Raw genomic sequence first — 13447 nt, 5'->3', positions numbered from 1 at the left:
GAAGTAAGAGCTCAAACTCTGATTTACTTAGGATTGAATAGCACTGTCGATCCTTCAAGATGTTTAAACACATTTCAGTGTACTGCTGGTGATCTAAAATTACAATATTCCCCCCTTTGCTTCCTATCCTGCACCCCTCTAGTCCCTTCAATTGGTCCGTGACCACCTTCAGGAAAATATCACAGGGTGTATGATCCCCAATCGGCAGATTCTTGGAGGAAGAGGACCTCAAGCTGATAAAGCGTCCCTATTCCCCTCCTCCCATAGAGCCGCTAACGTTCAGACATCGGGGAGGTCCTCCACCTCAATACCGAGTGCCTCACATTGTGCCTTATCATGCGTGATGAAGAATTTTCTCCATTTCAGTCTCTGTATAAATAAATGGAGATCTTTCACCCATTCGAACAGATTGAATGTGTTCGTGGGCACGAATGAAAGACCTTTCTGGAGAAGACTCATTTCATGACCATTCAAAGGTTTGCCGGATAGGATAATAATTTGCATTTCATCTGCAGGAAGCTCCTCCTTTCCTGTAGATTTTATTTTCTGTCCCTCAGCAGATAATCATACATGGTTTGACTTCTCCCTAAAAAATTGCCCCGCATGCGAGACCCTCTACCACATCTACCTCTATTGAAGGTCCTGCCTCTAGATATAGCTGATTGAGCAGACTGTGTATGTTGTATTCTACTGGAGCCACTCTCGGATTCCCCCTCAGATGAGGAGGGTTCCGTTTCCAGTTCAAGCGCTTTATTCGTTTTTTGACTATATTCAAAAATATGTCCCTATTTGAGCCATAAATCTCTCAATCGTTTGTTGGAGAGTTTGTTCCTTAAGTGGAAACTCAGGATTATTTGTAAATTGTTGAACTCCCTCAATCTGATCCCTCAGAGATGTGGTGGTTCTCTCCTACAAAGCACGCTCCTCCTCTAATTGGAGGGACGTGAGGTGCAGAGATGAATTAATCAACTCTTTTTTCCCATCTCTTGAGGAATTCAGGGGAGCGTATACGTGCCACCGGGACCAGTAGAATCCTGAGACCCAATTTCAAATACGTTTCAAGTGTTTGAATTTCCCACCATCCTCTAAAATTGTCCTTATAGATGTTGGTCAAGGACTTGAAGGAACTGTTTAAACTAGGCGTACGTGACTCCGTTGGTAATTCCGAATCTGAAAAAACTAATCTGGTTTCATTATCCCAACCTGTGGTATTTATCCCACCTGACAGCAGTATGTGCCATTTCACCTAGGCATTAAACCAACGGCAACAGGGTGCCACTCTGACTGCTCTTATGTATTGTATATGATATGTGTTGAGTACTAATGTTGTTATCCTCCACGTTTTTAAATTAGAAGTACAATTAAGTTAGTTGTTCTTTTTTTTTTTTTGCGTTCCTTTAAGTAACTGTCAACCGTTTTTGATAGGAACGCGGTGAGCATTTGGTGTTTTCCATGCATGAAAGTGTAATTGGTTGGGGTCTAATGACTGGGACCCCATGCCAACCCCAACCATGATTAAACCATCCTCGGCACCTGTCATTTGAAGTGAAAGGTGCCTCATCTTTGGCAGGCTTTAGACCAGGAATCATCAACCTCCGTCACTCCTGTTCAAAAACTACAACTCCCAGAATGTTTCATTCACTTCTATGTGAGTTATGGCCAAGCATGTTTGCATGCTGGAAGTTGTAGTGTCAAAGCAGCTGGAGTGCCAATGGTTGCTGATCCCTGCCTTAGACTATAGTAGTATTTTTCTGTGTACATCTTTCTTATCTTTCTTATTCATGTTGTTTCTCATCTGTGTGTCTTACTTATATACTTTTATATAGTGTGTGTGTGTGTGTGTGTGTGTGTGTGTGTATTTATCTATATATAACACCATGGATGCAAAACCAGCAGGAACATGCAGCCCGCAGCACCATTCGGTGTGGTCCCCAACCATCTGGTCTCAACCATAATAGTTTGTGATGGTTGCTCATGTGTAATTTCAGGGAATAGGAGTGATGCGTTGTGGAAGAGGGACATGCACTAATGGTGCACTGTGTGGCCATCTCTGGAACCCACATAGATTGAAAGAATGGGGGTCTGCTGACCCTCATGTGGCACTAAAAAAAGAAGTAGATGAGGTGGAGAGGTAGCCATGTATGCTTGGTTTCCTCCTTTCTAGAGTGCAAATGGTGAAGAAGGGGAACCACATTTTCCTGAGAAAGGGTCCTGGAAGTGGAAGCGGCACATATCGGACATTTATGGCGTATTACTGTATTTTGATATGCTATAAATGTCTGATTATAGTACCCCTTTAAGCAGTATTGCAGGCCTTGGTTTCGGTTCACTCTTATAATGTAACTCTCGGACCAGAAAGGGTTTTGCACCCCTAATGTAGACCTTGGGATTTGCCACTTTTTAAGTGATCAACCATCATTCACCTCATCTCTGCTATTTGGTAATATTGCCATGGAGATGAGCAAATCGATTTCATCTCATCAAGTACAGCTCTCAAAGGTGAGGATGCCCCCCCTCCCCCACCTGCTGCTTGAGTGACAATCTTGCTCGTGTGCCGGAGGCCCTGCTTTTGCTACTCCATGTGCCGCAGCACTTCTTGGTAATGGCACATGAACAGTCGCTGAGCGAAACCATAGCCTCTGCTCGTGCGCCGCTGCTCGGAGCAGCGGAACAGGCACCAGGTATGCCTGCCCCTGTCAATCAAGCAGTAGGGGGAGCTTCCTCAGCTTCAGGGACACCCTGTAACCAGTGCAGAACTCTGCTTGATGAGACTAATCAGTTCTTCGCTCATCTCTGTATTGCTTGCGTCACCATGTTTGAATTGTGCTATACCTACCATAGGCATTAGACTGATAATCATTAAACATAACTGATCGTGTAACTGATTAATGCCAATATTCCTCCTTTATAATGGGTCTGATCTGCTTTCATAAAGCTGCTATATAAAAGCATAAAGCAGATATAAAAGTTGTGTTTTGATTTCTTCTTTCTACTTCAGGTGTACCGGGTGGTTAGTATATGTATCGGGAGCCCACCAGAAACCTTCACCTGGGAATTCAGGGACAAGGAGAAGACTTATCACAAGATTGGACCCATGACCCCCCAAGAGTTCTACAGGGAGCATGTAAAACCGCTTTACAATGTAGAAGACAAGGTGAGCATCGGTGGGCATTTGCTGAAATTGATATGTATGTAAAGAAGCAGAAGTCATGCATTGTCAAAATCAACCAAGTGAGATGTCAAGAGATTGGGCTTACAAGTGATTCTGTACAGAGATGGAGGGTGAAATGTATGCAGCGAAATTCAGAGAGATCCTGCTACAGAACCGAGTATTGGAAGATGATTTCATTTACTGTTCTACAAGAATCCCAATTATAGTGAAGGCTTTCCGGGAATAACTTAAACTTAACATTGTTAAAGGGGTATTCCCATCTCAACATTTATGGCACATGGCTAGGGTATGCCACAAATATCAGGTAAGTGCAGGTCCCACTCCTAGGTGGCACCCAAAGTAAAGGAGAGCACATGTGGGGTGTCTTCTCCATTCACTGCCAAGGGACATCTAAAAATACCTGAGCGCACTTGCTTGACTATTTTCGGAAGTTTCATAGCAGTAAAGGGAGAGCAAACCACACAAGCACGGCCACCTCTCCATTCAGCACTATGGGACTGCCCGAAATTACCAAGCTGGTGCTCAGCTATTTTCAGAAGTCCCATAGCTGTGAATGGAGGGTGGCTGTGCATGCGCCGATGTTCTCCCTTCACTTCATGGGCCCCGTTCTGGAGGTAGGAGTGGGTCCCAGAGGTTGAACATGCACCTATATGACATTTATGGCATACCTGAGCAATATGCCATAAATGTTGAGATGGGGCAACCTTTTTAACGGGATCACAGATCTGATGTCTCTGGTTTGGCAGGTTGGTCCTTCACTCTTCCTGGAGTGGCTAAGTTAGGGTAGAATGTGGCAGAACTGAAGTGTCGACATGTTCGAAGCTGATAAGTGGAAAAGTTATGGATTCAGTTATTTGTGGGTTAATAATTATAATCAATATAGATTGGTTTCGATTTCACATTTTCGACTTCACATTTTGCCTAACTTTCTACAGTCTTCCATACACATAAGAGAATAGTCAGCACAACCAGCTGATTCCACCAGGACAGGCTAGCTAGCTTATGTGTATGGGGGTTCTCCCATAGAGGCGTAACTACCATAGCGGAAGACCATGCGACTGTTATGGGGCCCAGGGCAAGAGGGGGCCCAGTTGGGATCATCCTCTCTTCTACTGGGGGTGAAAACTTGGTCAGGTCTCTATGTACGCCACTGTTCCCAACTATCTTCCTCTGTTGGGGGTGGAGGGTTAAGCATGTTGAATTTCAACGTCCAATCTATTTGATCCCAAGGGAGATAGACCTCCTCCACAGGTGGCTGGCAGCAGGTACTCCCCTCTACCTATGGGCTACACATGCATGTTCAGCCAAGCCCAGCGTGCAATGTGTATGGAGAAGTCAGAAGGAACAACTGTCCGACACCTATTGAAGGTGTATTGGCACGTTACAAGCCGATGCTGTGTATTCTGCCTAAAAAATACATGTGCCGGAGCAAGCAGAGAAATCCGCTGTATCCTGACTTGAACGCATTCCGCTCTCGCTTTGTTTTTATCAGTTCTTCCTGCCTTTGAGGTTATGAAAACAGCCCTCCCACCCATCCCCTTCCCATTATGTTGTTTGTTCCCCAGCATATCTCTCCGAGCCATCACTCAGGAACACATATTGAAATACTGATTTGTCGTGAAATCTGAGACACGTTTTATTTAAAATCCACTTGTCTGAGATGTAATACATTTAATAATGTGGCGATACCTGGCTGGAAAAAAAAAACGCCATAACAAAAAAAATTGCTTTCACTGCCTAGTTTGTGTGTAAGCGTGAGGAGGGGGGAGTTTTACATCGCCATACACGAAACAGAATCGGGTCATTTGGCCGAACTTAATCTATGCTCACGCTGCACTGGAGGCTTCGCCACGGAGAGTCAGTGTCTCTGGGCAGCAGATCCCTGTTTACACAGCTCAGTCTGCTACCCAGAAGCAATGATGTGGGTGTCCGCATCAGTGATGCTTTCACCCAATGAACAAGCGTGTGCTCATACATTGGGTGATCTGTGGCACCTTTACACAGGGCAATTTTCAGGAGTAGATATTCCTAGGAAAGCTGCTTCCAGTGTGAAGGAGCCTTTAGAATCTACAGGTTATTTGATATCAAATTACAGGAATTTTCTATGCTTTGAGCCTTGTCTTTTATTCTTCGGTCTGTTTGTAGCATATTTTATTTCTGTTTCTATTGCAGATGTGCCTTGTGAATGATCCTCGACCGCAAAACCCTTTTGGGAAACTGTATACTGTGCAGTATCTTGGGAACATGGTAGAAGGCAGGAGAACGCTGTATAATAACCAACCCATCGAAGTGTTAAAAAGCCTGGCAGCTGCCTCAATAAAGGATGGCGAGGTGGGTAGTTTCTGCTCGGTCATCCTAAATGTATCTGGGAAAAATGGAAAAGGGACGCTGAGCATGGCAGCTGGGATCACCGGGGGGCCCCACCGTTGAACCCCTACAATCATAGGTCAGCAAGGTGTATTCCTCTGCTTGCTTGCTGGTCATTCATCCCTTCACTTAGATATCTGCTTGATCTTGCCGTGTACATACTTACATGTTGTCTCTTGTCTCATCATTATTGTTCTCTATTATTTTATACCAGGCGGTGTGGTTTGGATGTGATGTTGGAAAGCACTTTCAAGGAAAATTAGGAATCAATGACTTAAACATGTAAGTTGGGTAAAAAAAAAAAAAAAACTCCTGAAGCCTTGTTTAGACTATAAGTGGGATTGATGGTTTTTCTGTATATGTAGTGGTTCCATCAAGATGAAGTTAGATGTTAGAGGGTACCTAAGCCTTCACGCAAAGCACAGAAGGTGCAGCGGTGCTTCTCGGAGTGATCTGCAGCTCCCGCTGGCATCGGCTGTGCTCTGCTTTTGCAGAATGCGGAATACGGATCCTATATACTTTCTATGGATCCATACGCTGCAAAAGCCGAGCCGATATAAGCGGAAGGTGCACCTTCCGTTGTTTGCATGCAGGTTTAGTTCCCCTTTAACATATGCTTTCTGCAAATGTGTGTCGTCAAGATGCGCATGGTTCATGAAGTATGTGTGAGGTTTTGTGCATACATTCTTCTCTTCTGACATATTGTCATAAAGCTCAAATTTCCTCGGGAGACACCGTGCTGGGCCATTACAGTCAATTGCCCAAATGTCACCCTTTCCAATGCTTAGTCCTACATGTGGGTTTTAAGACTGTGTACTGTAAACGGTCTAAAATGAAGTTGGAATATGAAATCTAAATTGTCATTGGTTGCTAATGACATTATAAGTTGTTGCTAACCAAATTCTTTGTTGGCTAACAAATAAAAAGAACAAAGTAAGCTATCACTTCAAGATCAGACTACACACAAGGTCTGCATGTAGTCTGTTACCATGGAGACACATGAGCTATACACAAAAATGCATTTAAAGGGGTTATCCCACGAAAAACATTCTACAGTTTTTAAACCACCACCTGGATCTAATTCGTTTTGTAATTGTATATAATTAAAAATTTTGCATAGCCACTGAGTTATTCAATAAAATGGATATGTATAGCTCCACCTTCTGTTTGTTTGTTTTTTCTTGATTTGTTGTCCGGCTCCCTGAGATGGCCGCACGTGCTCCGTTTCCTGAGTTGTGATTGGACAAGATTGTTGATATAAATCTAGCAGAGCAATGAATGGTGAGATCTCTGGATTCATCTGAGGTTCAGGGCTGGTTCTAGCTTTGTTAGAAAGAGACTGTCATGTTCTATAGGTTGCCCCTTTAAGGTTTTCTGATTAAAGGAGTTTTCCAGAAACTTGGACATGGTCAAGTACACCACTGCAGCCAATAACTGGCTTCATCGGTGATGTGGCCACAAGCGGTACATCACTGCTGAAGCCTATCAGGGTGGCCATTCCGTTTTTAGGCAAACCTCAACAGAATAGGGTGAGACATTAGGGTGAGTATATCCTCTCTCTCCTAAGGAATACTCCTGCATCTGCCATTTTTAAGACACTAAAGATGTAATTTTGTATATGTCATATAAAGTTTTTGACTTCTATTTAAAGGGGACCTTTCACCAGAATAAAACTTCTAAAGTAACTATACAGACATGGAGGGCGGCACCCAGGGACCCCCCTGCACTTACTGTTATACCTGGGCGCCGCTCCGTTCTCCCGGTATAGCCTCCGGTATCTTCATAGTTAGGCTCCACCCAGGGGAACCTGCCGTCGGCTCATTCTCCCATCGCAGCGCTCAGCTCATAGCCTGAGAGAGAAAAAAGCCTCTCAGGCTATGAGCTGAGCGCTGCGATTGGCCAGCGCTGCAGCATGGGAGAAGGAGGCGCCGGCAGGTTCCCCTGGGTGGAGCCTAACTATGAAGATACCGGAGGCTATACCGGGAGAACGGAGCGGCGCCCAGGTATAACAGTAAGTGCAGGGAGATCCCTAGGCGCCGCTCTACATGTCTGTATAGTTACTTTAGAAGTTTTATTCTGGTGAAAGGTCCTCTTTAATACCTTGTTGTTCACTACTATAATACAGTAGACTCTCTTACAGCCAATTAGTCAAACCTGTGATTTACAAACTGATCAAGACTGATTGGAGGCTTGGGCAGAGTTATTCAGGGCTATTCAGTTTAGAAAAAAAGACGACTGAGATGAGATCTAATAACCATGTAAAATATATCAGGGGACAGTACAGAGATCTCTCCCTTTATCTATTTATCTGTGACTGTGACGAGGGGACATCCTCTATGTCAAGGGGAAAGAAGGTTTTTACACAATCATAGAAGAGGATTCTTTACGGTAAGAGCAGTGAGACTATGGAACTCTCTGCCTGAGGAGGTGGTGATGGTAAATTAAAGAATTCAAGAGGGGCCTGGATGTATTTCTGGAGCGTAATAATATTACAGGTTATAGTTATTAGATTTCTGGAGAGGGGTCATTGATACAGGGAGTAAAGGTGGATTAAGACCTGCAGATTATCGGGAATGAACATTCCTGCGAGCGATCATTCCCGACATTCTGCCCGTGTAAAGGTGCAGCCGATCTCACAATGATTGAGCAAAACGCTCATTCATCAGGTGAAATTGTCGTTAGTGCAGGCACCTAAATTATCATTTCTGGGCAGCAGATCGTGCGGTGTAAACAGCAGTCTGCTGCCCAGAAACAATGCAATAGCGATCACTCGTCCTTATACTGTGGAGGCGATCTTAGCATGTAAATGCAGCGCTTCACCTCCACTGCTGCTGCTCGTCAGCCTGTGTAAATTGACCTTTATTCTGATTGACAGATTTTGAGTTGGGAAGGAAGTTTTTTTTCCCTAAGGCAAGGAAATCTGGCTCCTACTTCATGGGTTTTATTTTGCCTTCCTCTGGATCAACTTGACCAGGGGTTAGCAACCTTCCGCACGCCAGCTGTTGTGAAACTACAATTCCCAGCATGCTCTATTCATTTCTATGATTTCTGAGAACAGCAGAGCAAGTATGCATGCTGGGAGTTGTAGTTTCACAACAGCTGGAGTGCTGGAGGTTGCCTACCCCTGAACTAGACGGATGAATGCATTTTTTAACATTTATAATCTGTCTTAATTTATGTGTGTGTCTTTTTACTGTACATCTCTCAGGTTCCAAATTCTCCAAGTTGTCAAAGTAAAACGACTGGTGATTTTAGTTTTATTTTTATGCTCTGTGTCCTTTATCTAAATTCTTTGCTAGACCTTCAAATACACACTAATGAAAAACAGAGGCTTCTCTGCTCAAAAATGTAATCACGTTTCCTGTCTTAGGGTCCATTCACACGTCCGTTTTTTCTTTCCTGATCTGTTCCGTTTTTTCAGGAACAGATCAGGACTAGAGATGAGCGAACTTCTGTTTTAAGTTCGGCGTCTAAAGTTCGGGGGCGGGTTAGCGGAGAATCCCGATCTGGAACCGGATATGGATTCCGACTTCCGTTGTGGTCCGTGGTAGCGGAATCAATAATCGGCCATTATTGATTCCGCTACCACGGACCACAACGGAAGTCGGAATCCATATCCGGTTCCAGATCGGGATTCTCCGCTAACCCGCCCCCGAACTTTAGACGCCGAACTTAAAACAGAAGTTCGCTCATCTCTAATCAGGACCAGATCTGGACCCATTCATTTTCAATGGGTCCTGGAAAAAAATCGGACAGCACAATGTGTGCTGTCCGTTTCCGTTGTTCCGTTCCGCATGTCCGTTTAAATATAAAACATGTCCTATTCTTGTCCTGAAAAATCGGATCCTGGTACAATACAAAGTCAATGGATCCGCAAAAAACGGATGACATTCGGATGTCATTCCGTATGTCATCCGTTTTTTGCGGATTCCGTTCCTGGAAACACATAACAAATTTTTTATTTTATTTTTTTTCAATTTTTTTTCAAAGAAATCCAAACAACTTTATTTGATTATTGAAATGTATACATGCTCCCGTTTTTTGCGGATCCGCAAAAAACGGATGACATACGGATGACATACGGAAACATTTTCAGGAACAACGGATCCGCAAAAAACGGACCGTTTTTCAGGATGAAAAAAAACAGGACGTGTGAATGGACCCTTAAGCTGTTGAATTTGTAAGTAATACTTTGTTTTATGCTTATTATTAGAGTTAAGCGAACACCTAGATGTTCGGGGAGTTTCGGCTGAACTTTAAATAAAAGTTCGGGTTCGGGACCCAAACTTGATCCGAACTTGGACCCGAACCCCATTGAAGTCAATGGGGACCCGAACTTCACTTTATTATTTTCCGTTATAACATGGTTATAACAGAAAATAATAGTATTAGCTTTTTCAGATCTGAGTTTTTACTATCGTGTGTATTAGGCAGTTTTCATATTATTTTTTTACTTCAAATTGTAATATGATGACCATTGGGGTCTAGAGCCATTTGATGGATGTGCTCTCCACCAAAATGATTGGAAAACATTATGGACAATGGTAAATGAAAGCACATTCGATCTCGGGATCAATGTGGGTCATAAAACCGCTATAAACATTCATTTTAAAGCGGTTTCGCCATGATTGATTAAAAAAATTAAAATAAGATACGACAATCTCTTTCCAACAAAGCTAGAACCAGCTGCAACTCTCTCCCTATCACAGCTCAGGAGGTGTGTCCTTTCTCAGGGTATGTCCTTTCTTCTGTAGCTATTTCCCGGAACTGTCAGTTTCTAACAGAAGACATGACTGGTGGTAGATGAATATTTAAACTGAGCATGTGCGACCACCTCAGTGAGGTGGACAAGCAGTAAGAAAGAGAACAAACAGCAGGTGGCGCTATACAGATACATTTTATTGAATAGCTCAATGGTTATACTAAATTTTTAATTACAAGCAATTAAAAAAGTGTTCAGATCCAGGTGATGGTTCTAAAAATGTAGAATATTTTTCATGGCACAACCCCTTTGAGCACCATTTATTTTATATTTTGTATTTTCATGGCACTTGATTATGTTGTATTTCAAACATTTCTGTTCTTTTATTTCAGATTTGACCATGAGCTGGTGTTTGGTCTTTCTGTCAAGAACATGAACAAGGCGGAGAGACTTATTTTTGGAGACTCGTTGATGACCCATGCCATGGCTCTGACTGCCGTCACTGAGAAGGTTAGAGTTTAAAGGGGTTCTCCGGGAATTAAGAAAATGAAAAATACTTAAACATTACTTTATTATAAATATATTCTGAAATACCTTAGATTATTTATAATGGCTCTTTTTGTCTGGGGAGCAATCATCAGGGGAAACAAAATGGCCGCTGTCCCATCAGTTCTGGTTCGCTCATCCCTAATTAAATCTTGTTCAGGGTTAAGACTAGGGCGATAATTAAGCCGACCCTTCCACAGGCCGAGAAAAGCAGCTGCAGCCTTCCGCATTAACAAAACTGAATTGGTGCCTACATTTACCTTTAAAAGACTCATCAGAGGCTCTTTAAAAGAAATTGTAATAGTATACGCCCATATGAGCATAGTAATGGAAGCAGACTGCTTTAAACGGTGGGCCTGGAATGTTTTTAAATGTTATTTTAAAAAAAATTTTGCTATAATTTTGTGATACCTCTATGCAGGCAGTTATGTACTGAATATTGCTGCGGTGGGCAGCTTTTGTGATAAATCTATCTCTGACTTTAAAGAGGTTCTCCAGGAATAAAAAAAAATGAAAATACTGCTCATATCTCTGGTTTGGTACCAGCTAGAGATATGGGCTTGGTATTGGAATGTCAACTTTCAAACAATACAAGACAGCAATCTGTTTAGTACAAGGTAAGATATCACTGATAGAAATTGGGATGCAGCTGAAAGTGAAAGTAACATTTCTTGTCTGTTGCTTGGACGAATGCTGTCATTTTGGTCTTGTATGAAAGCCTGGAATGTCTGCTTTCAAACAAGACCATTGTCATGTTTCAGGAGATAGCAGCGTCTAAAGCAGCCCTCCCCTCCTGCCTGAGCAGTACTTAATTACTATTCCCACTGCCCGAGCTGGACTTGGGCAAAACAGGTGGTAAAGGGGTTGTCCGGGCTTTCAATATTGAAGCCCTATTCTCAGGATAGGTCATTAATATCAGATTGGCAGGGTCCGACACCCCCACAATCAGCTGTATGAGGACCTGGGGTGGCCGGACCTGGGGAAAACCGAGGTACTCCTTCCAACACCTTCTCCCACTCTGTTATTCTTCCCACCCCAATGGTTACAGAATGCGGTTCTCTTGTGGTTCTTATCTGGATTATCTAATAAAATAGCATAAAGGGCAGAAGAAAGAAAACCACTCTGGGAATTTGTGCTGCCCGAGTAGGGCCGGTAAAGGATTGAGCAAAGTTAAATCCGCAGTTGCGTTTGAGCAACAGTAAAAGCTTGTTCCTGCTGCTGGTGGAGATTAGCTTGTGACTTGTGCCTTGTTAACTCTCATACTTCACCTAATAGCATCAAAGGCATCCGATAAGCTGCCGCTCATTGGATGGGATGGGGGTAATAAGTTCTCCCAGGGTACGTGCTCCTGTCCAGAAACAGTCTCTTTGGAAACTGCTTGTTGAGTGGTTTGACATTTAAAAGGGCTTTCTGAGATTTTTTAACGGATGATCTATCCTTGCATTGTGGGTGATGACGGATCCATTTTGCTCCGCATCCCAGGACAGAAAGCAAACCGCAGCATTTTGGAGCGTTCCGTTCTGTTCAGTTACATTTTGTCCCCATTGACAATTAACGTTTTTTTCCCCCAGTATTGAGACCCTAAAATATTAACGGTAGTGTGAAAGTAGCCTTAGATACTACTTGATTCCCCCTTTGTAATAACAATTCTGGGGCATCTGTTCTTATGGCTCTATGTTGTGCCGTTCCTTTATTGTTCCTGCTAGAAGTTATGAATGAATTGATAGCAGTCTGCAGTAAGAGTCCAGATGGGTGTTACCAATTGGGGATGTGTCCCTGCACAGTCTGGCACTGGCAGCACTGATTGAATAATGTCAGACTGTGCAGGGACACACCTCCAACTGGTAACACCCAGCTGGACCTTCAGTGCATATTTATGCATAACTTCTAGAAAGAATAATTAGGAATGGCACGAGGGGGGCACAAGAACAGATTTTCCAGAATTGTTATTATATGGAAAATGCAAGTAGTTACTAAAACAGACAGGATCAGGAGAGGTGACGGATCCTCCTTAACTCAGAAAACTGTTGTCATTACATCAGTACCCACAGGTCTTTGATTAATACTCCCACCCTGCTAGCATCTAACATTGTGTTCTTTTCCAGGACGGCCAAGAAGGAGAGTATGAAAAATGGCGAGTTGAGAATTCCTGGGGAGATGATCGTGGAAATAAAGGTAAGTCTGGTTTTACGTCAAAGTCATGATAATGGGTAGGTTATTATTTGAGAACATTTTGAGGCAAGTTAAGTGACCTCAGGCACTGTGCATAAAATGACAAAAGCACAATGGAGATGGTTACGGGGTACATATCATAAGGCACACCATGCAGTGCTTTGGAGCCATTGGGTGGTAAGTACCTGTGCCGGACTTCCTTGTCCACGGGAATTGCATTGTTGGCTACGTGTTGGGAGAGAAATTGTCTCAAGGTTTATAGAAAGTAAATAAAGGGAGAAACAAAGTCTGTTATGTCTTGGGTGGCAAAACTGTGCATCCTGATTGGAGGCTAGTTTGAATTTTGTTAGCAGACCCCCCTCTTTGTATACCAATGGGATATAGCACGGTAAAGTGTTGCACAGTAATGAGCCATGCTTTTGTATGGCGGAGCATGATAGGTTATAGAACTTGTTCACACAAGATGGAATTGCTGCAGATTTTTCATC

At 43.1% G+C, this 13447-nt stretch overlaps 1 protein-coding gene across 1 annotated transcript in view; it reads left to right on the top strand.

The window, feature by feature from the left end:
- BLMH (bleomycin hydrolase) overlaps positions 1 to 13447 on the top strand; it is a 54193-nt gene that overhangs the window by 27012 nt on the left and 13734 nt on the right. Inside the window, exons 7-11 of the mRNA XM_044286810.1 lie at positions 2999 to 3154; positions 5345 to 5503; positions 5754 to 5821; positions 10634 to 10751; positions 12893 to 12962. Of these exons, the coding sequence (XP_044142745.1) occupies positions 2999 to 3154; positions 5345 to 5503; positions 5754 to 5821; positions 10634 to 10751; positions 12893 to 12962 (571 nt within the window). The remainder of the gene's footprint in view (positions 1 to 2998; positions 3155 to 5344; positions 5504 to 5753; positions 5822 to 10633; positions 10752 to 12892; positions 12963 to 13447) is intronic.

The sequence above is a fragment of the Bufo gargarizans genome, chromosome 3, assembly GCF_014858855.1.
Source record: "Bufo gargarizans isolate SCDJY-AF-19 chromosome 3, ASM1485885v1, whole genome shotgun sequence".
NCBI classification, from domain to species: domain Eukaryota; kingdom Metazoa; phylum Chordata; class Amphibia; order Anura; family Bufonidae; genus Bufo; species Bufo gargarizans.
The sequence above is the reverse complement of the archived record's forward strand: the minus strand, read 5'-3'. Positions and strand labels throughout refer to the sequence as shown.